The sequence below is a fragment of the Cebidichthys violaceus genome, unplaced genomic scaffold, assembly GCF_023349555.1.
Source record: "Cebidichthys violaceus isolate CVI_PGR_0920_01 unplaced genomic scaffold, fCebVio1.0.p SCAF_15, whole genome shotgun sequence".
NCBI classification, from domain to species: domain Eukaryota; kingdom Metazoa; phylum Chordata; class Actinopteri; order Perciformes; family Stichaeidae; genus Cebidichthys; species Cebidichthys violaceus.
Window position 1 is genome coordinate 10676734 of NW_027176318.1, and position 24673 is coordinate 10701406.

General features: G+C 43.9%; 1 protein-coding gene across 1 annotated transcript in view; it reads right to left on the reverse strand.

Annotated features, from left to right (window-relative positions):
• Window positions 1-22471, reverse strand: part of LOC137871894 (collectin-12-like) — a 28090-nt gene extending 5619 nt beyond the window's left edge. Inside the window, exons 1-3 of the mRNA XM_068709957.1 lie at window positions 22227-22471; window positions 21278-21328; window positions 2421-2543 (exon numbers count right to left, since the gene is read on the reverse strand). Of these exons, the coding sequence (XP_068566058.1) occupies window positions 2421-2543; window positions 21278-21328; window positions 22227-22233 (181 nt within the window). The 5' untranslated portion in view covers window positions 22234-22471. The remainder of the gene's footprint in view (window positions 1-2420; window positions 2544-21277; window positions 21329-22226) is intronic.
• Between the last annotated feature and the right edge of the window lie 2202 nt (window positions 22472-24673).

Sequence of the window (24673 nt, forward strand, 5' to 3'; positions counted from 1 at the left end):
CACACATGCAAAGAAGTTGAACTTGCAAAAAGGTCTACAGAGGAAAGCATTATTTCTTTAGGTTGTTAAAAACAGCTTCTTCTGCATCCAGTTTGAACTCTTTCCAGCTCTTGTGTGTGGTTCCTAAAACCATCCTTTGCTCCCATATGCATATAAAGTCAGAAATAGTAAAAAAATAGGTATGAAGCGACTGAACTGTAAACTCCATACTTTGAAAATTTCATAATTTCTTGCACAACTGTTAGGACAGAGGAGATAGGATGAACATTCTTCAAGAAAATATCAGTGATGTGCTAAAAGATAAATAAATAACGTGTTGATACGTTCATCAAGGTAGCTTTCAATTATTACCTCTATTCAAAGCAGATGTTATTATACATCCATCTTAGAGTCTGGATAGTAAACACTAGGGACTCATTTCATTTGTTGCCCTGAATCACAGATGCTAGCAGAGCAGCAGCTAGCCTGGAGGTGATGTCAGGACTCCACTGGGGGACCTGACAGACCGTCAGTGTAATGGGACCACAAGCAGGAAACAACAAATATGTCTCCCAGTGAGGTACGGTGTGTGTACATCTGGTTTTACTTTTGTGATAAAACCATTCAAGTGTTTAACCGTGGCGTGCTAAAGCGTAGCGTAGCAGTAGCGCATTTAGAGTCACAAAGTAAGAACGCTAACATTAGCCACCATAAGCTACTTTTAATGCACCACCAACAAAGGCTGTAGCAAGACAAATTGTGTTCACATTTAAAACCAGTTGGTGTTTGAGAGTAAAAGTAACTTCACACAGGGAGTTAGGTAACACGCAGAGGTGATGTCCTCCTCCGGTCTCCGGTCTTACTGCCTCTGAAGAAAATGAATGGGACTGAAGTCCTCCAGAGTCCAGAGAATGACCTCATATTGCTTTTGGTCTTGTCAATCAACACAGCTGGCTATGGGAGAGAAGACAGAGGTCACCCAATCCCCGCCAAACCTCCACGGTTAAACTGCATCAAAACAAAAGGGTCACAACCAGGACGTTTGTGGGTCAGTGATGGAGGACAGAGGGAAGCACACATGTTAAGTGCATAGAGCACTCTGGGTCTCACTACATAACCATCTGGAGCTGGGAGTGCGTTTAGCGTGAGCTGTGGTTCCCTTGATGGAGCGGTGCTTCGGTGCCAGTAAAAACCCAATTTCAGTGGGTTCTGCAGGAGTTGCGCTGAGTTCACTCGCCGCTCATCTGGGATCAATTAGGCCCGCATGAAAACCATGCACCATGGAACAAGTAGGACCGACTGAGCTCAGAGAGTAAGGGGACATCATTGTTAATGCACTCAAGACACACAGATAACCCCTGAACATGTTCACTTTAACAAAACCAAAATAAGGAGGAGTCACACGCAGCCGCATATTGGAGCGTTTAGCTCAATTATATCAGGAACATTCAGAGTTCAGTTCTCCGAAAGACGGCGGGACTGTTTGCCGCCAACAAAGAAGTCGAGCTCCACAGCCTGAAGACCCTCCCCGGAGGAGTGAGCTTTGGGGATGTTGGTCAAATAAACCGAGTGAAGGTTGTGGGCCGGAGACAGAGGGGCGAAAGCACAAAGAGAGGGGACAGGGTGGAAACTTAAAGGGTCTGTTCACCCAAATTACAACGAAAGATGCGTTCCACAGATGAATGAAAACACAAATCAACTCCATTGCATCGAGTTGGCAGAAGAAACCTCAGAGACAGAGATCCCAAAACCTGGATTCCAAAACCTGAATTCCCAAACTACTGGATCTGCATGGCTTCATACCATTCACATTCAAGGAATAGTTAAACATTCTGGGAATTACAGTTATTCACTTTCTGGCCAAGATTAGGACGAGACCACTCTCATGTCTGCACGATAGATATGAAGCTACAGCCAGTAGCCACTTAGCTTAGCATAACGACTGGAGACAGGGTGAAAGAGCTAGTCTGGATCAGTCCAAAGGTGAGGGTTTTGGTACAGGTTAAACAAACGAGATATAACCAGTTAATCAATGAGTTTCACTAATACTGGTAGGGGGATTTTGTTTCCCTGACAGAGCCAGGCTAGCTGATTCCCTCTGCTTCCAGTCTTTATGCTAAGCTAAGCCAACCAGCTGCTGTCTATAACTTCATATTTAACAAATAGAGTTCATTCTCTGGTGATGACCTCTCTCTCACACACACAAACAACACACTCGGTCTACTCATACCCTCATCAAACAGCAATGCTCTTATTTCTTGGCAGCACAAAGAGAAACCAAATGATGTGTTTGGACGTCCGCAAATCATTTTAGAAAACAGATGAAGTCGTCGAAGTGATGTTTGGAAATGTTTGTCATCCAGTAATTCTGCCCATCAGGTCGCAGAGACGTATGAAGAGCGTAGTGTAGTAGTGCGGTGTAGTTCACCCGGCTGTCTTACCTTTGTATCCAAGCACAGCGACGGCGATGGTGAGGAGGGTACACAGCACGTAGAGCAGAGCGATGGAGGTCTTCAGCGCCCATTCATTCTTACACTTCGTGCACTGGGTGCCCTCCTGGATCCCTGTGCGAACAAAAGAAAGACCACATGATTCAAAACATTTCTTTTTTTCTGCAGCATAAAGGTCTAAAAAGGACATGTGGGTAGAATTTAGTGCTAGCTAGGGACTCTCCATGTCCAGGAGTCCCACATCTGGACAAACAGCCCACATTAAAGAGTCCAGCAGTTCCCTGAGGGCCCGGGTGGTGAAGGGGCAGGGGACACAAAAACAATCCCCCCCGCTGATTCGTTTACACTCAGCGACATGCTTATTTTCCCGAACTCAGCCTTCACTCAGCAAACTTCCTCTTTTTCAGTCGATGTCTCTCTCGCGTGCACAGAGATTCACACTCAGAAGAGTTTTACACAAGAAGCACGGAAAGCAAATCCTTTTGTGCGACAATAAATTCGGCCTCTCTGTGAATCCTCTTTAGTCCTCTTCATGCGGCTTCAGTTGACTTAAAAGTCAAACTAAAAAGGCCTCAGCTGGTGGGGACACTTGTGGAATAATAGGATAACTTTCGTGACAGATGAGTGGCGAGATCCACAGCGCTGACGGGAACACAGCTGCGTTTCATTTTCTATTCAGGAAGTGTGTGTGTGTGTGTGTGTGTGTGTGTGTGTGTGTGTGTGTGTGTGTGTGTGTGTGTGTGTGTGTGGAAAGGTTCGGGGGGCTCTGGCTTTCATGCACCTGGAATGAAACTCGCTTCACATTTGCAAAAATGATGGAATAGCTGTTATTCAACATGGCAGCACCCAAAGCCATCTGAAAGCCAGTCAATCACATGACCATTATTCATGAACCCGTAAAGAGCCAGGACCATTCAGCGCCAAAGACTTCACCGCACATCTAGTCTAATACACGAGGAAATACTTCAATGAATGAAATTCGCAGCGCTGATTGGCTCCTCTGGGTCTCGATGGGATTTGAGACATCAGAGTTAACAACTTGACTCGTTCTTATGGGTGTGAAGGGATCGTTAATGATCAGCGAGAGCTAGACCTCAGTTAAACACCAAGTCCAGCTGGAAGGGAGGTCTCCTCAGCGCCCGGCCAACCTGAGAGAACATGAGATTTACGGTAAAAGGCACGGGCAAGTCCACTTAAAGGGGCGGTGAATGTAATCCTTCCATGGTTTTGATTCTTGGCTAGCTCAAATGACTCCAACGCCAAAATACCAACCTACTGTACTTGTTCTGCCAAAAGGTTTCAAACTTTATCAAACGTTGATATTGTTTGATGCAGATGCATATACGTCAGCCGATAAGTAACAAGAAATTGCAGTGCAGAATTCAGAATATCAGATATGGACATCTGATAGTTAATCTAAAAATATTGGTTATTAGCATCTTTAAACTGAGTATTTTAAGAAAGGGCTTTAATGAAATGTTTCCACCATTTTAACTCTTTGCAAAAGCAGATGACACCGCTTCTCAAGCCAATTACCTGTCCTTCATTAATGTCTTTGCCTGAAGCTGCACTGAAAAATGTGTCAATAGATCTGAGAGCGTGACATCTTTACATAAACTAAATCAACGATTCCAACTTCTTGCCAAAATCTTCTTCACATCTTTGAAGCAAGAGACTTATGTGGGAACAAAAACAGGTTGAAAAAAGATATGGAGAGAAAAAGAGGAAATGCTAGAAGACAATACAAACTGTTAAGTCAGGAGAACATTATCATAATGGTGTGTTGCTTTAGTATATTGTACCACACACCTGAGAGTGACCTCATCTTTTAGAGCCCCAAAACATGGCTGATGATCTAAATCATGTAGAGGGCCTCAGTAGGCTCCTTAAAATGTATTTACAAGTGTACATGCCTGTAAGACAATAGTCTTTTAAAAGCACAGTTGTGGGTGTGGAGCCAGTTGCTAAACACAGCTGTGTATGAGGAGTTACCAAAGTCTTCCCTCGCCACCGCTTTAACTCTAAGCAGAGAAGTGCACTCTGGGAATACGGCCACGACAAATGATTGCGTTTCGTAATCATTCATAACTGCTGACATGTTTGAAGTGTCAGCTCATGCGTGCTTCCACAATAAAGCAAGCATATCAGTTCATCAGTTCACAGTAATCAAAGCGCTGCTGAACCAAAATGTGCCGTTCCAGTCCAAACAGGCTGACAGTGTTTACAAATCTGCAGCGCTGAAATGATACCAAAACACTTTGTTAGGGTATAAACTATTACACAGGCAAAAAGGCTTTTCCACTCCAGCACACGCTGGCTGATGATCTTCAGATGCTCCGCGGACAAGTGGAGAGTTTTTGCGTTGGCTGTCAAATATGGAGGACACCTGGCACAACACGACACACATGGCCGACAACACAACAACAAAGGAGATTTCAGTTCCACAGCTCTCCTCCGTGAGCACATGGACATCAGATGGAGCAGCTGTAATCTCGTCACCCGCCCCCCCCCCCGAGTGGCGACACACCGCTGGGCTGTCGAAGGCTTCATCGGGGGTTGTGACCTGCTCGCTTTTCATTTCCCAGTGGGTCACTTCCTGGATGAGGAGGACAAATAAGGAGAAGAGACGGACCGGCTGGACCGCACTGCTGTGGGAAGTTTTCGGATAATATTGGTGTTCATCTGTGTTTCCTGTCTATTTTACATTGTTGTTTACATATACATGTATGTCATCAGCATAAGTGAAGATATCAGGGCTTATTTTTGTCCCTTTAAGAAGCTGTTTGCCATTAACTTATTGTTACACTTATTGTATTGACTGGTTTGTTAATATCTATACATGATGTTTAAGACTGGGCAACAATACTAGTAACTGATACTGCATTTTTGATATTTGGGAGATTACAAAATCCAATATTGATTTGATATATCTGTTGATGGTACTTTTTAAAAACATAAACACGTAACATAAAGAAACAATAGGTAAGGATCCCTCAGAATGAATTTACAGTTGAAAAGTCAAGTTTTCTAAATTGTTACCTATCAGCTAACATACCCACAACAATATATCTGCAATAAGCACAATGAATCAAGTTAAATTAGAACAGCTTTGACTAAGATCATTTGAATCAGAGTAGGAATCAGACCAACCGTACCAGCTTCTAGTACCAACACAGAATGGAAATTCAATAAGCCTTAGTTATGCTAGATGCTGCCACATATCTACAGCTTTACAACTGGGCTAAATTGGGTTGAAAAGTAACTGTTTAGGTTATTTGTTTCAACAGCATTTAAATGACTATGCTTCAATGTGAAGCAGGTCCTAATTACAAGTTGAGAGGTAATCACTGAGACTCTGTTATATGTAACTATAGACGTCTCAAATGCTCACCTTACAACCACATTTAGCTCAGTTTCAATGTTGTGTTTGCTAACCTGTAATTTATCAAAACCAGGTTTGCATGTGAACTACATAGACCACGTTCATGTCCTCTTACTCTGTTGGTTTTGTTGGCAGGAATTTCAACCTGGTTTTGACAGTTTGCATTAAAAAAGACCCTGAATCCAAGTGTTAAGTGTTAATCCTTCCTCTTTATAATTGTGTATAACTTTGTGTATCTAACTTGTTTGTGCTGTACGTACTGTATGTACCTACTGTGGAAAAGAATTTCCTCCTTGAGGACAAATAGCAATAATAAACAATCCATATGGCATCGCTCCACATTCCCTAACTGTGTACATGACAAAAGTCCAGATGGACAAGAGACCGTCGGGACCGACATCTTTCACACATCGTCAAATATCGGTCACACTAACAGGGCCCAGATGCACACATCCCAACACGTGGATAACATATCTTGAGGTCTGTAGCGCATGAAGTTTGGCTACACGTGGAGTCACGTGATGAAGTTAAAAAAAGAAGCGTCTAGTGTGACACACTTTATTATTAAATATACTAAATTAGGAGGAAGAGAACTTGAAGCAGACTGTGGAAAAACACGAGTGAACAGTGAACTCCTTGTTCACAGTTTAACATCAGAGACTCGGTTTCCTTCAGTTTGGCCGCTCGTCATTGAATCAGACTCTGATTCGTCATCTTTCCCCTTCGCCTGCGCAGTCAGACACAGTCAGATCTGACCGACCGCGACCACAAGAACAACTGTCGTCCAGGATGCTCAGACCACAAGCCGACAACAACACTTTTACTGCTCACAGCGAAACAAAACTGATCCTCCAAAGACAAAGCGCCTTTTCCACAACAATACACCAGTGGGTTTTTAAAATGTCAATGTCAACGTGTGTTTTGGATGGATAGAGTCCCCCATTGTTCCTGCAAAACCTCTATGTTGAAGTACTTTTTGGATTGTGTCCACCTTGATAATTGAGTGTCTCCAAGTCTGTGTCTTTCACCAGCGTAAGGATTACCCAAACATCATATTTTTCATCCTTCCATTTGCCCGAGACATGCCAAAGTGATTTCCACGGCCGATGCGTGGGCCCCGCTCATTAACGGACGATGTTTATTTACTGTAAATATCAGAAGGGACGCTATAGTAACGGATGAGAACACAAAGCTGTGAGCTGAGGTCACCCAAACTGTGATTTGGATTCCTGCCTCGCTTAACACACACTCACACTCAACCCCTTTCCAGGAACCAGAGAGCAGATTACTCCAAGAGGGCAATCACCGAATTATACCTGGCATCAAAGGCAACAAGAGAGAGGAGTTCAAGACAAACTGCAGCAGTGGAAGAACTCCTCTAAGCCTCCACTTACGTCAAAGTACATTTGAACTGACTATATTAGACGAAATACTCTGTTACAAGTAAGAAGTCCTGTATTTACACAGTACTGGAGCTTAAACATCCAAAACACTCATTGTGAAGAAGGAGAGGGGACTTTGTATCCTCAGTGTTCACTATTGCTGAGCAGTGAGGAAAAGAAAGAAAGAAAGAAAGAAAATGAGGAACAAAAGAACAGTTAGGACACAAGTAAAGAACTCATTGAAGAGAGAAACTCCTCCGACCCTCGACCTGCTCCATATGTGGCTTTGTTGCTCTGTAATAACTCACAGTACTTCTTTCTTCGCTCCGAGTGGTCAAGATTTATAATTACCACAATAACAACAATAATTACACTTCATTACATCTCACAGACCGTGGGTGGCTGTTCAGTATCTCTGTTGAATCACTGAATGCTACAATTTTTAGTGACTGAAATGTCAGTCGTCTGTGCCTCATTACTCAAACAAAAAGAAGTTTCTGTTTCACAAGATCTCTGAAACACTGCGATCTAAGCCAAGATGTTTTACAGTCAGGAGGGAGATGGTGGCTCAATGAATGAGTCATACTCCGCTCAGCTTTCTCAATGGCATGATGAGGTAACCTGCACGGAATCGTGTGTGTGTGTGTGTGTGTGTGTGTGTGTGTGTGTGTGTACTGCTACATGACTTTCAGTGTTGGCGGACATAAATCAGTTTCTCTTCAATTTCTTTTCCCGGCAAAGAAATTGTGAAACATAGACCTGGAAATAGAGAGAGGACACGCCGAACATGATCCACAGCCAATGCACAAAGGTCTCTCGCAGCGGAGGTCCTGGCCTAATAACTGACTGTTCAACATCTTGGAGAACACTCTCCGTCCGACAGGATGCCCACTGAGCTCACTGCGAGGCCGTACCTGCCAATGACGCCATCAAGAGGAAGTGCAGAATTGGGGCCAAAGGGTTCTGAGTTCATGGGATGGCTTTGGGGGCCCTGCAAGGAAACCGACACCATCCCGGCTCCATGTGTGGCCTGATTCAGGCTCCATCTCTTTTATTACATGTGATGGAAACCATACGCCTCCATCACATGAGACAAGCGGGGCGTGATGCTCATGACTGTGAGTGTGGGGAGGAGTGAAGACAGGCCGGACAAGGCCACAAACGGATGACTTGAAGCTAAATGTGAGAAAGTATAAGTGGGAGAGTGGGAGCGCAAAAATGATTTTAAAGATCCGAGAGGTGGAGAAAAAGCAGTGACAGATTAGTTGTAGAAGAGGGTAACCTCTGTCACGTCGTCCGCAGTGAGCCAAGAACCTCTCAGGGACTGTGACAAGGGCCAGATCATCCACGAGAAAATGAAAAGAATATCTCCGACTGAGCTCCACATCCAACAAAAGGCACTGTCAAATTATGAGGCAACCAAGATTGCAGCATCCAGCAGCTCTCCCGGCTCCGGCTGTCTGCCGCCTCGCTGTGGGGAGCGGCGCAGAATCATTTCTTTTCCACATAAATACTGAATTTGTCTGTCGGATTCTGCTTTTATCCAGTGACAGGTTTATGAGGTTCCATTGGACGCGTATTAAAAAAGGAACAAGGCAAGAAGTAGAAAACGCAGGTTTTTGTTAATACAGAGTTGCATTTTGGCTTCCCGAGTACATAAACACCTACATCACTTAATGTTCGAGTTTGACTGATGCAGGAAATGTCACCTTTTTGTAGTGTAAATAAATTTGCTGACCAAACAAGATGTCTGCACTGATGCTGCAGAAAGAGAAGAGCTTGTAAAGAGCAGTGCAACACTTATTTCATGCCCCTGGTAAATAGATGCCGGACATGTTTAAAGCTGCATCAGCTGATTGTTTTGGCCACTTGGGAGCAGCTGAAAATGGCTAAAAAGTTGTGTTACAGTTGCTTATTTACACAACCAATAAACATTCAAATATATTTGGAGCCACGCACCAAAATGTACCTTTGACTATTAGCTTTGTTTTGGTCTCCACCCACTCCTGTTCTTTGGTTGCTAAGCGCTCCACCATGTTCACCAGCTAGTCTGCCGTTTGGCGGTGGACTTAGTGTTCAGCGGTTTAACAAAGCTGGAAACGAGGTTCTGAATCTCTCTGTAGAGCTGATGGGAAACGGGTGATTCTTGTAACTACTGGTCATTTCCTAGAGGGTCATTTGATTTATTGATAATACAAAAAGATTGATTAGTGCAGCTTTAATGGAAACATAAGTTCAGGATGAATCGCGATACAGGATACAGAGGTCGCATCATCAGGTGTTTGGTTTCCTGAGAGAACAATGAAACACAAAAGGTTTAGATTCTTCACCAGTTGCCTTTCAGTTTTTGCCAGTTTAACTCAAAAGACACGGAGAGCCGACCGAACTGCCCACTCCTCCTCCTACCATAAAGACGTCTCACCAACCGATAGGAAAGGTGGAGAAATGATTTTCAGATGAGCGGCGGCATCCTCCCTCCCTGCAGCCCCCCCTCCCACGAGCCCCGGAGGCCCCGCTCGGCTCTGCACAGACTCAGCGATCGCTGCAGTTACACAAACAGGTCGCCTTTCCAGAGAACTACATCAACAATGGAGTGGGGAAAGGGAATGGACTTACTCAGCTCAGGGATTTGGGGCCCAACGGAGCGACTTAGGTTTTAGTTACAGAGCAAAACATCAGAGCTTAAGCACCTCAAGTCGTTGCAGCTCTCTAGGAAGTGTGTGTGTTTCTTTTTTATCTCTGTGTGTGTGGCCCACTGGTTAACGACCATCACACTAGCATCCAGAATTTGATAGCCTGCCTACGCTCAACTTTGAAGGAAACGCAACACCATCAGCAAAAAGAAGAAGTGAGGTTCAAAGTGAGAATGCAGGAGAGCAGGACAAGAAAAACAAAAGAAACATTTTATCTGATGAAAAACAGGATTCAAAGGCTTTTTGTTTGTCTTCAGTCAGCTGCCATTTTGCTGGAAGAACTGATCACAAAGTGCAGCACTGAATTTGGATCTTATTCCCTTTCAAACAACATTGCAGCATGAGAAAATCTGAGAATGTGTAAATCTCTTTCAGTCGGCATTTTCATCATCAAAGTCGAGTCTCAGCTGCGGGGATACGGATCTGAGTTTGTCTCCGAAACCTCATCTGAACGACGTCTAGATCTCCCGCTGGTTGCTTCAGGTGCCAGTCAAAATGTGAAAAAAACACCACAAAGACCTTCAGTGCCGACAGAGCCCTTGCGAGTACTTCAAAGAAAAACAAACAGCTAAATACAGCCAGTTGGAGAAAACCAGAAATAAAACAAAAAACGTGACATTTTCCCTCCAATGAGCAGCTGTAACAATAAACCCCAAAAAATGTATTTGAGGCATTCAAAGCTACCCTTTTCTGTCTAGATTGAAAGTTGTTTTCAAAACGTTTTATATGTATGTTAGTAGAAGGTAAACAGCATCCTAGTTGTGGTAAAGAAGGTGGCGTATACCGTACACTCCTGCATGCAAAATGATGCCGATATATGAAGTTTGAGGTCATTCCCCTTAAAGAGGAGATACATGCAGTACTGATAATGGCCACTAGAAGCATGTTCCAAGACGACTCTGATTGCAGTAAAATGACCAAGGAAAAACCCACACATTCAGCTCAACATTATACAGTTAATTTTTCTTTTTTAAGATTTAAAAAAATCTTCAAGATAAGATGATCCTTTGTCTCCACTTCACAATGTACTTTAAATATCCGGCAGAGGAAAAGCCAATTCTAGTTCATTTCAACAGTCTAACGTCAGACTTCATGTCCTACTTAAACAGAGTTTGAACAGTTCCTGGTCTGCTGAGCTGCTGCCAGATAAAACGAGGAAGGCTTTAAAGAGCTGTGCAGATTTTTGGGATACTTGACAGAAAGCTGTTTAGGGAAAATCTCAGTGGAACAGTTCTTTTACAGGCCATGCCCACGTCAGCCAAACTCATCACCGTGTTGGCCACATCCGTAACTGACTCCGCCACATGGACAAAGGACATGGTCTACACCGAAACACCTCTTGTGTTCTTTGAATATGTTTCTCCTCCAACAGATCTGCCGTGGACTGACGTCTTACCTCCGACCCGGTGGTTTCTGCTCTGGTGTCGCTTGAGGGTAATGTCTGTATAACATTATGGTCATCGTGGAGGAAGCCGCTCTGTGATTTCTCAGGGTTGCTTGTAATAAGAAGCTCTCTCATTTAACAGTGGGAGATAGAGGGCGGTAAAATACAACTGTGGTGTGTGTGTTGTCAGGTGGACTGTAGTTGTCTGTAGCAGACTGTAGTTGAATGTAACAAACTGTAGTTGTCTGTAACAGACTGTAGTTGAATGTAACAGACTGTAGTTGTCTGTAGCAGACTGTAGTTGTCTGAAGACTGTAGTTGAATGTAGCAGACTGTAGTTGTCTGTAGCAGACTTTGGATATCTGTCAAAGACTGTGGCTTAGTTATGTTACCTAGAAAACAGCGTGCTAGAATATTAATTTAATTATATCAAATCACATTCATGAGACAATTTATCTAATTTCAGATTTGATTTTAGAGGAAATGGTGCATAGTTACAACAAAATTTCACTTCAGGTGTATAGCAGACCACCTCAAGGTGTCACTCAGAGAGAACCAGGACATTGTGATGTAGCATTTCAAAATTAAAGCCCTTCAAAATCTCATGCACGAGCCAACTTCAAATCACATTCATGAGACAATTTGTCTCTGTTTTGGTTTTGTTTACCTTCTGTCTGCAATAATCAAGTTGACCTGTTATGAGAAGACTGAATTAAGAAGGATATTTTGAACAAAATATGCATTACTCATGAAGTGGAAACTTTAGAATGGAAACCGCAATATTATGATCTCTTGTATGAATTGTTCAACACAATAACTAAAATTCGAGCTTGAGAGCAAACCACACGCAGAATGTTCAATTACAAAATTATACACTTTTCCTCCAGAGTCAGCAAGACCAAATACAAAAACAGGTCTCAAAGACTGATGGGATGCTCCCTGATGTGGGCTACAATAGAAATGCCTTCTGTCATGCGGCATCATGAGTGTCGGAGTTCCTTCTGGGTGGCCTGCAACATCTGTGGTCGGCTGCGGGGGCGTGGTCTGTCAGTCTGAATGACAACAAGTCATCTTCTCCTGCCGCTGGTCAGGAAGAAGAGGAAGTCTCTCTGCCATAATCTGTTCAGACGCACACGCTCCAGACATGAGGGAGGCACGCTCGTCCACCTCAGAGCAGCCCGACGACGAAGCATCGGGAGGAGCCGTCTGACATCTGGGTCGTGAATCACACTTCTTACTGAAAGCGGTAATCAACACCAGACAATGGTTTTAAATTACTCGACACAATTGTTTGTTTAGGGTAATCTAGAAGAAGTGCTGAGAGGGGAAACTCCTCTCTGAACGGTGGAAGAATCTGAGCTGCACAGGCGTCATCGGGGAGCAAAGAGACTACTGTACAACTCCAAACAACAAGATCTGACTACTGCTGTGCCTACACAGCATTTCTCAGAGCTTCTGCAATGTGTGCAATGCAGAGACGGGTGATAGAATAGAAAACCGTTGAAGAGATCACGCACTATATGATCCTGTATTACCAAATAGTACCAAACTTTTGTTCCATAACCTAAACAACAGTGCAGCCAGGTACAATTTAGATTAGGAAAATGTACAGTTCGGCAGTTTGTACATTAAACCTGATGGCAGGAACTTTTCTTCACTATTGTTTTTAACATTTTCAACCACTGCCTCCTCAGATCCACAAAACATTTTCTCCACTTCACATCTTTCTTCTCAGTTATATCTGCAAACCCTTACTTGCCCTTCCATACAAGACAGAAGCACTGAACATATGGAGTCACTGAATACAGATTGATGTGAACGTGAACTTTACACAAACTCTGCATGTTTAGCTCAAAGTAGAGCATCCAAACTCAACGAGGAATGTGAACAACATAAATATACCGTATCTTATCCCTTCTTAGTTGGCTAGTCAAACATATGCACGCCCGATAAGAAGTGTAGTGCGCTCTGTAAGGTACCGGAGAATGAATTCAGTGAATTCCTTCTGTCTGCAGCCTCAAACACACATGGAAAATGTGATAGTCATTATGGATCTGACAGAGTTCTGGAGCAGTTCCTCACTGTTCCTCTCCGCTTCAACTCCTTTTTGCAAAACCAGGAAGCTGTAGGTTGATCTTGGCAACGGTTCACGGTCATCCCCCCCCCCCCCCCCCCTTTCATTAACGTTTTGGACTGTGAATAACAGAGTTAGGAGGTTTTTATTACTTATACTAAAAGAGGAGGGATAACAATCCCCAAATCCGTTGTTAAAGTGTGCCTGTGTGTTCTCCTGCCGGAGGTGTTGGAGAACGTTCAGTGTTCGTGGACACATGAGACTCACAAAGGTTAGCAGTTTGTATTGCAAAAGTGTGACGTGTGTTACATTAAGGCTGAACACACACGCGCACACACACACACACACACACACACACACACACACACACACTGGAGGGAATACAAATGTAACATCGAATGTTGAAGCATGAAAAAAGGAACTGCAGCGCGCCAAAATCGTACACAAGTCCTTTCATGGGAGGCGTTAAAGGAACGCAGGTGTCTTGGAGCGCTCTGCCATTCTTTTATTTAATTACTAAATCAATGACTCAGACCCCCTTGTTCGAACACCCCCTTAAAAGGCTCCTAAAGAGAGGCCTTACTGAACTCCAGGAACCCTCCCCTGACATCTGCATGTGGGTCACGTCAAGGACACCGGGGTTGTTATGGGGTGTGAGGGCTGATGGGGGACTTTTTAGGGACTTTGCTGCTTTTCCTCTCACTCTAAAAGGTGAATCACAAAAGTCACGGACACAGATTGGAAATAGCAGCTAAATACCAGCACACGTGTTGCCCTGGAGAAAAAAAACCATCACCGATCGACTCTTCATATCTAGAACCCGGAGTCATGTTACCGCTGTTTTATTCAGCCTAATGAGGGCATAACAGAGAGGAAGGGGGGGGGGGGGGGGGGTGGAAGGTTTGGACAACAGTTTACAGGAACTGAACTGTTAAAAAGCCTCCATTGTGCTGTAGTTTATCTACAGTGTTCAGTGTTGAAACATGTATTCACATCATGTTTACACATCAAAGTTAATGAAGCAACCATTCTAAAGTCTGAGGAAGTTACTCAAGTGACATTTGGGTATCACAGTTTGGGATTCTTAATACAAAGACATTCCAGCATGGGGGTGTCGATTTGCATTGTGGGAACTAGGAGCTACATTAGGGACTAAAAGTCAGAATATCTCAGCCATTGATGCTCCAACTCATCACCAATGAATACTATGTTTTTAACTCGTCTCTCGCAAGTCCAGATCACAAACACACCAGAACATACACGCACAAGAAAAAAAATACATATATAGTATGTATACTGTATGTGTATATGTACTCAAATACAAGTAGCTCAAACTTATACTTGAGGACAGCGTGTGTGTGTAATTTTCCACCACTGCTTTTGTCATCATAAACTCAAAGAAAAAGGAAAGATGTTTGTTCGTAGAACTCCTCTGTGATCGGCTGCCATTTCCCCTGTTGGCTGCCGTTCTTCACGGTCAGACGGTTCTGTGGGATTCCGCGTTGAAAGGATTGAAATGTAACAGAGATAAGACCGCGTCTAAACGTCTGCGAGCGTGAGTAATGATCTGAAGAAACCGCAGTGCTAAACTAATGATTTTTTAATTGTATATGTGAGCGCACATGTTCTTGTGTCAGAAAAGGTGTGTAGTTTGTGCTTCAGATAAACAGTTCCAGCTGGATCTTACACCGTTACTGCTCCCTCCTCTTTTCTTTATCTACCGCCATCACACGCACACTCGTACCCTTATCTCCTCACAAAGAGCTCCTCTCATGCGCCTCCAAACCCATCCATCCACTTCCTGCTCTTCTCACACAACCGGCTGCGTCTCCTCCACCCTCTCCCACTTCCTTTTCACTCCCCTTCCCATCTCCTGGGATAAAATACCCTCTCGCCCAGCGCCCCCCCTGCCCTTTTAGCTCATTCGGCATTTCGGTCTTATCTCTCCTCCCGTCTGTCCGGTGGTGTGAGATTCTCCCACGACCAGGTACGAGGAAATCCCTCGTCCCTGGTCTGCACATCATCTTTTTTTTTGTTTACACCCAGAGGATTCGGTTTTAACGGCCTGCTCCAAAATCTCCGGGTGAACTTTCCTCTCCCTGCCCAGAGAAAATAAGACTTAAGCCTGACGTGTGAAACGGAGACGTGGAGCTGGTTTCTGTAAGCCACTGGCTGAGAGCTGACTATCTTTTAATCATATAATACTTCATTGTTTCTGGATGTCTGCTTGGGAAATTTAAGTTGACTGCCTACAAAGTTCCTGTCTCTCACTCACACAAACACCTACATTTAATTCCCCGTTAGCCACCACTTTAATTCCCTCTTAAGTGCTTTAAAGTGTCTCAAGCTCCCCACATCTTCTATAATCTTAAAAACCTTGTGGGTGAACAGAGACAAATCAATCAAAAACATGTTTTAAAGTGCCCTGGCTATAGGATTTGCACATGACACAAGATGGCATAAAATTAAAGGAAACATATTTTTGTGTTATTGTCTAAAGCGCAGAGAAGCGCTGCAGACATTTTGATTCTCCAGGATCATCATCAGAGCCAAACAGAGCAGCAGCACACAGTCCCGTTTATACTGAACAGGCATAATTAGTCAACGAGCAACAGGTGTGGGGCCTTAAACCACAAATAATCCACCACAGGTGTGTTAAAGAGGCGCGGCACCTTTTGATAGGAGGACAACACGTAGAAAGAGTATACGTGCTTGAAAATGAATTCACGGCATTGAACTCACTTTAAATCGTTTTTAAAAAATAGCACTCAAAGAGGAACCCTGTGTCAGCAGCTGACTTCAGTAAGTGTCTTCTCATCTACGTCTACTCTCTACAACAAGGCGTTCAACCCGCTGCAGGTCAAATACGTCTAAACTTAAACCGGCAACCACTGATTCTTTTGTTCCACTTGGGGGCAGCAGAAACAAGCTGCAAACACCATGTTGACATATTATTAAGTCGATATGGCAACACTCAAGGAAACAAGTTGCATCCAGCAGCAGACATGAGAAACATACGGGCCTTCATCTGAGTCGTGTTTGAGTGCTTCTGATGAATGCACGTCCACTCCAGAGGGGAAATATAATATATATATATATAGATGGATGGATGGATAGATGGATAGATAGATAGATAGATAGATAGATAGATAGATAGATAGATAGATAGATAGATAGATAGATAGATAGATAGATAGATAGATAGATAGGTATATCTATCCTTAGCTGCCTGTCAGTGTGAGCAACGCCTTTCACAACAATTTCATTAACTGGAAATGAGAAATGTGACTTTACGGACTGTGAGAATCACATGTGAGAAAATAATGTAAACATTAGCAGCAAAGACAGAGGGCACAATTATCCATCCATTATCTGCAACCGCTTATCCTATTCAGGGTCGTGGGGGGGGGGGGGGGGGGGGGGGCTGATGAGAGGCACAGTAAAAAGTAACACATGTACTCACACACAGACATGTCTGCGAAGGCATGCTGACTGTGAAATCTTAAGGCCAAAGGAACATTTTGAAGAAGGCTTTGCACCAAAAAGCCACAACACAATTCTGTACAAAAGGCCAAGAAACCACAGCAAAGTGCATCAAAACCCTCATCTCACATTCTGACAGACACGCTGCCAAGTATCGAATGACAGTATGTGTATTGAACGTGTCAGGGTCTGACCGAAGCTGGCTAGCGGTGTTAACACAACCATGTTTGAGTCCCTGTTAACCAGGATGGATGAGGTGCTAGGTGAGGTGTCATTGCGGCTCCAGCTGAAGGTGGTTTGCGAAGCGATGCTCTTTGCCAGAGAAACCCGCCGGACCGAACCGAGCCCCGGCTGTGCTGACACAGCTGGTTCCACGCACAGACACTCCAACGCGGCACTCGGCTCCAGGAATTTTTCCGGGCCTCGCTGGAGAAACCATAACAAGTGCAGGAAATAGATTAGCGCACTCTGGATTTCTACGCCGGCCGCAAACCTCCCGAGCCTCTCCGAAAAACCCACATGTGTGTGGGAACAGGAGACACAGCAGCAGAGGGAGTAAGACCCCCATCCAAACAGCGGTGCAGGTCCCAGGAGGACCTGCTGCACGGAGCAATCAAGCCTCCATTATTTAATGACTGGCCCTGATTCCTACCTGCAGACCAGCATTCCTTCTCCATCAGTACAGTAATGCCATCCAGCAATGCACCACCATTCATGTAGAATGTGGTGTCACTTAACTGTAAACTCACTGATTTGTGAAAAATGTATACTTTGAGGTTCTGACAGTTATTTATTACCAATATGTGAGGTTCAGAGCATTACATCGTTTCACAGGGACGCTTGTAATTTACTCTTTGTTTTGCTGATTTGGCCTCAATCTGTCTTGAGTGTCTGAGGTTGCATTTATCTTCTTTTACAGAATGCCCTCTGGGAAAACTCACTAACATCTCGTAGGAAAGTCGATGTAATGGTTTCAAGGTTTGACAGGTGTTTGTGACTGCCGAAACAAAAGTTAAGATACAACGTAGTAGGCATCGCTCCTCTCGTAATGTTTGACTTGCGTGCTAGCTTGCTATCCTCGCTAAAAACAAACAACTGGGATGAAAAGTTTGCTTTACTTTCAGAAAAAAACACAACTGTAACCAATATATGGTACATATAGTATATACATTATTTTGACCCTTGAGAAACCCTACCAACGTCCCAGACATCGCTGCTGGCATTTTGCGAACATACGTGTATTACAGTCGGGCGTTATCCCTGATGTTCACAGTGCATGTGCCTGAACTTGTTGCATTTAACTTTTAAAGTTATAAACATGTAGAGATTAATACTGATAAGAGCAAAATAAAGTAAAAAACTAACTTGTGGTTGTGTTTCAATCGGGTCAACTGACTGCAAACCACGCCACGTCATTTGTGGAGCAGTTCAAAGTTTTCAATAAGTTTTTGCGACACAGCTGGTATGATAACTGTGAGTGCAGCACATGTCCCACTGAGGCTTTCGTGGACAGACACAGGACTACAATTACAAGTGTATGTTTATTCTTTAACAAAGAAGGGACCCAGACTTTACAGTTCCCAGGTTTTTGTAACTGGAGGATTTGTGGTTTGACTCAGGCCAATGACCAATGATTATACCAGCTCTAAGGGGGCTGTGAGGGTTCAGCCAAAGCTCAGGTACTTTTCTATTTTATTCTGAAGGCCTTCTTATGTCAACCCCCCACTGAAAAATAAATATGTTTAAAGTTCGAGCACTGTGGAAGCAATTCCGGCCTGGCTTCAACTTGGCAGGAAGAGAGATGGGATTACCAGATGAATTCACTCTGTGAATGTACTGGGGTGTGTGTGTGTGTGTGTGTGCGCGTGTGTGTGTGTGTGTGTGTGTGTGTGTGTGTGTTGTGCAATTTTACTTGTATACAAACTAGAGGGAAAATGTGTGTCTTTGTGTGTATTTGTGTAAATATACATGATGCATGCATGCCTTCTGGATTACGTTTGTGTAAGATAGAGAAACAGAAACAGTTCACTTTGTTTAATTAAAGTGTGTGTGTGTGTGTGTGTGTGTGTGTGTGTGTGTGTGTGTGTGTGTGTGTGTGTGTGTGTGTGTGTGTGTGTGTGTGAGTGTGTGTGTGAGTCTTCTCATCTAGCTCTTTCTGACCTATGGAAAGCTGAAAAAAATCCATAATTGATATTTCAAAATGGTCACAAAGTGTTACTTGTACTCGTGTGTTGATATTACACATTGTACTTTCTAATGCACAACGGCTGGAGGCTGGAGGCTGGAGGCTGGAGGCTGGAGGCTGGAGGCCTGCGTCTGTTGGTGGGGATGAAGAAACTGAATGAAAGCCATCAAATCCTAGAAGTCAAGGGACTGGAGGAGAGTTTTGTAAAGCATTTTCTTGGACGATGAAGCCAACCATCAGTGGTATTTCATATCTTTCCTAAAGCACGTTTATGAGGAAAACTTGAAGCACACAAGCCAACAGCCCTCATTCCAGCTGAAAGGACCACAGTGCTTCTGCATGCTTGATCCAATTAACTAAAAAACCAAGCATTCTTTACAAGTCCATTTTACAAAGCACTTCAGTTTTAAGACGAAGAGGCTTCACAATGTGGAACATGTATCCATGTTTTCAAACCAGCTAGATTCAGTGTTCTCAGTTTTGACACATCACAACAATTCAAACCATCAGTCTCCTGGAAGAATGCAATGAATTAAAGCATGCATAGAGGAAAGAAGTGCTTGTTTCCCCTGCGTACTGAGACGATGGGGCTAATAGAGGAAGAATGAGGGCCTGTGACGGTTTGCATGAATGCAGCTCGATTGCACAACAAAGCCTCCAGAGTGGTGAGACCGACCCTCGGAGTCGGCCCCTCCAAACAGCTGCCGTGTCCCTCAGAGGGCCAGCGGCAGAGTTCAGCAGCTCTCCCTTCCTATGCTCCTCCGAATGTCAAGAGTTCATTTGAATAAAGTTAAAAGCGAGAGCGGGGATTTGGCTCCCTGCAGCTCTCTAATCTGATCCATGAGCGGCACTCGCACGCGCTCACAGAGAAACACAAACAGGACGCTTCCACTCGGGTAACTCGGATAAAAGACATCGTGTTTTTAACACAGTTTGAGTTCCTCTCAGCCGGTGCCGTGGTCCACCGCCTCACATCCACGCTCGTGGACCTCGGGCCGAACTGTGTGTGAATGAGTGACGTACTGCAGCAACACCCTGACTACAGAGACACAGAGGCTCCTGATCCCAGATCAATGTTGAACCAACAGAACGGCGATGGAGGGCGCCGACGTCTCTGAGGAAAGCACTAATGATGTGTTTGAGTGTGTGCGTGACATAGCGTTTGCCCTTTGCTGCCAGTTTTTTTTCTTCTTCAACCCGAAAGCGTGAATGCATGCACTTGATGGCAAACATATGGCTCACAAAACCATAACAGCAGCAGCGACCGGAGGAGCGGAGAAACGGACCGACCCTCTCTGCACGAACGTAGCCGTGCTCGATGATCATTAATGCAGCATCATGTGTGGCACATTATGCATTTATGAAATTAAAATGCAAAATAACAATGCAAGTTGTGTGAAGTTATCGCGAACGTACGAAGAAGAAAAGGGGAAGAACGGAATGGACCATGTTAGATGCCACGAGAGAGGGGGGGGGGGAGCTAGAAATGCAAATTTCAAAGGGTCGTTTTGACAAAAATTACAAAAAATCCATACTTTTCCAACTTACAGGAAGCATTATTACTTATTTTGGAATGACTAAAACCTGAAAAAACACTGATTGCATGGCTTGATTCCACTTGAGGTACGTGTTTGTAATTTGGGTGAACTGACCATTTAAGCTTTTCATCCTTTTCATTCTGGTCTTGTCTGGTTCACCACCAGCACAAGTCCAATCTGAAAACGGGGCCCGACTGCACCCACATGGTGCACGTGTGCACTTGCACACAAACCAAATCCACGTGAACTGTGTTTGCACCACAACAGAAAGATGCATGTTTTCAGTTTGAGTCATTTCACATCTTTTGTTGAGGGCCTTGCGGCGTGATCGTGTGAGTCAACGTGTTGAAGTGACTCAATTTAAGTGAATGAAAGGGAGAAGAGAGTTTCTGGATCTTCTTGATCTGGTGAGCTCTGTCAGCGGTCGTCGGTTCCGTGGTAAGGTGGACCTCACAGACAGTCGGCCACATTTATGGTCAACCCAAAACCCCGCAGGACCATTAGCACCGAGCTAAATATCAGGGCTGTTGAGGCTCTGTCTGTCCGGACATGAAAAATGTGTCTTTTGCAGATTCAAGGTAAGTAACAGTAGAAAAGAGGAAAAAGCCTAAACACTATAGCGGCTTTAATTCATAATATTTTATTCTGAAAACCGTAAAATGTTTGTATGGTAAGAGCTCCAAGTGTGTTCTCTCTTCCACCTTAAGAAAAAGGACTTTTCACTCACCGAACCTCTTGTATCCAAAAGACTGTACTTCCTCCTCGTCTGCAAAGTCGTCTGTGTGACATAATCAGAAACATGACATAAGTAGGTCATACGCTCACTACTGGGACTCTACAATCAAAATAAGACAGAACAGAAACGTCGCAGGGCGGCGGCACAGAGCCAAGAATTCAACACGTTATCCTCGAGTACAAACATCTCAGTTTGGCAGAGAGGAGGCGGTCGACAGCGCATTAGGTCGGAGACAGAGGAGCATCATCTTTTGTCTGTCCGTGTGTGTGTGTGTGTGTGTGTGTGTGTGTGGAGATAGGAGGTCCAGAGAACTGTAAAAGCCACCGGCTGCGGTTCCTCTGGGTTGTTGACAGTAAACCCTAATTACACTCTGCTGCACTACACTGACGACCGGAGCAGAGCAGAGAGAACATCACCGGTAATGGTGAACAGATGGGATCCAGGAGGGGAGACCAGGGTTGAGCTGAGTGTGTGTTTGTCGGTGGAGGGTCAGAGGGCGTTCGAGTGGTATTTCACCTCAGTTCCTCCTGGTGAAATGAATATTGTTGTTATCGATGCCACAAATACGTTGCTTTTAAGAGGTGGAGTGTCAGCATTATTACAGCAGTTAATCAAGTCTGGTCATCCTCACTCAAGCGGGATATTCTCTTTATAATAAAGTTTTCCTGTTTCTCAAATATTAAATATTCAACAAGTAAAAGAAAACGTGGTTTTGGTGTTTGATATCTTTCAATTGGATGTGACTGTGTGGTGTAAGAGGAACAGAAAAATAAATCAAAGTGATTCACAACTTTCTGCACCGCAGTACCGTAATGTCATCCAGATGTGAATCACGCACCACAAAGAAACACGCAGCGAAATCCGTAAAGAGGTTAATCTGTGCATTTGGATAAACACACACTTTTAAAATGAATAGCAGCTGCACGGGAAGGAAACATACCTTTCATGGCGTTTTCTAAATCGTTGAGGCTTGTAGAAGAGATGAGGACCCCTGTCACTTTCTGCGCATCTCAGCATCCAGGGCAATGGTACAAACTTGATCCACGACACACACTAATAGAAGAAATATCAAAACTATAAGTATGTCTTCATGTCTTCAGTTTAAAATCCCATCGTGTCTGTTCTCTTGCTCGCTTAGTTTCGGGGGAGTTTTAGCAGGAGTGATGTGATGTTACCGGAGCCTGAAGGAGGAAGACGGCCAGTCTGTTTTACTACCAGTGTAAAGTTACAGAGTAAAACTAAATGCACTTCCGGTGTTGCTTTCAGAATTAAATAACTTTTTTTTGCGTAAAACTGTGTATACAAATCAACTTGTACTTTTACAATCTATTAATTCATATTCAATGTGAATCTTTGGCTTTTATCTGGATTCTTCCAAGCACAAACTCTGAAGTAAAGGAATAATTTGACATTTTGGGAAACAGGCTGGTTAACCCTCTGTAGAAAAGATAGTTTTTACACTTTTGTTTTTATACTAATTGAACAAGTCGAACATAATGTGTTAGGGTAACTACAACCTACCTTGTTACATGTCGTAAATGGGCCCACAGCAGACATGCCGGGCTGTCGAACAGCAACCGTATTAACAACATGGCTACGGCTATGATACCCGATACACCCCAACAGAGACACACACACACACACACACACACACACACACACACACACACACACACACACACACACACACACACACACACACACACCTGTGGGCCTCTGATAGTAGAGCCGTGAGCCCATACAACACAATTAACTTCATCAAAGTGCCGTAAATGTGTTTTTAGAGTCCAGTTTTACAGTCGCTTTAGCTCCATCAAACAATTAAGACGTTTCTGACCCCCAAAACAAAAAACCTACAAAACTCTTATTTTGAAGGTCGTGCCTCATTTCCGGTGCTTTACTACCTACATCGTCACCAGCTTCCTTTGACCACAACCACCGTCTAGGTTTTTTGAAGTCACAGCAGGGACGGTCCCGTCCTCCCCCGCTGAGCTTCCCCCTGTTGGCACAGAGGAGGTGCGGACAGACCCCGGGACGTCGTGCAGCGTTGCAGTAATCCAGCCGGAGATGAGATTAAGTTACTGGGGGGGTTGATGGCAATCACGTCCCCGGGTAAAAAAAAAAATCTGGTACCCATTAAAGATAATTTCAAAGGTTTGAGGAGGTCGAGGGACACCGAAACGGCGACATTTCAGTGCAGTGTTTTTTTTATACATATTCACATCTCGTTTCCTGTTAGGATGAAAAATCACTTTCATATTCATATGATATTCCTTCAGGGCCATTTGGCCTCTCAATGATATGTTACTCATGTGGTTTGGGGTATTTTATCAATTGATTTATCGCAATAACTTCACATTCTTGGTTATACTTCTGCAAGATGTCCATATTTTCATAACATATTCTATTACAGTCTAGTCCAGGCAACTTTTTTAGAGAAATTGCTAGAAATAAATCTGTATTCTCAAACAAAGACAAAACCAAGATGGATTTGCTTTGCTGTGACACACAATATCTTTCTTAACTTTCTCATTAGATGATACAGATCTTTGACTTTTTTTTTTACTTTTGCCAAAACAATGATTTCTGTTGCATGAAATGGTCCCAAACGGCAACCAATACCGACCACAATCTATCAAAATTAGACTGTAAGGTTCACCAGCGGCCATTTCCCCCTTTTGACTCCTCCAGGTGCAGCGATAATTTCAACAGTTCCTGTCTCCATAATCTCTCCAGCCTGCAGATGCAGATCACTGATCAAAGGCCAAAAAAAAAAAACCCAGCTGCATCAGACTTCAAAGACATTAGACAGACCCACTCTTGTGTCTGCAGGTTAGTGTCACACCGACGTGGCCCCAATGTTAATCTCTTTTACACTCAGTTCAAACCAAGTGATTTACAGGAAAAAGATACAGATAACGCCAACCAACTATAAAATCATCAGAGCGGTTAAATAACACGACGCAGACATCCAACCCGGATCTGTTTAGCTTCTTTCTTTGGATAACACGTCCTTCAAACAGGCTCAGTAATAGCTGGAGTTTGACCCGGTCCACCACAGCTTAGACTCCAGATGATAAAGCGACTAATTACTTGTTTTCCTAAAGGCTTCAAAACTGTTATTTTACTGTCGGCTATAATTGGAGCAGCAGGCCGGTATTAGGGCCCAGATAGGGATCGTGGCATGCTGATAAAAAGCAGCTGAGGGTCAGGTATCTTGCAGCCTCGCTCCTGCTGGTCCTCATTCAGAGGTTGGGACCTCATTTGCTGGGTCAAGGCTTTTTTAGCGGTGGGCTCAGATTAGCGGAGAGAGCTGAGAAAGCACACAGGAATTCCACATTCACCACGCTGCTGCCCTGTTTAGATACCGCGATAAGAACGACTCGG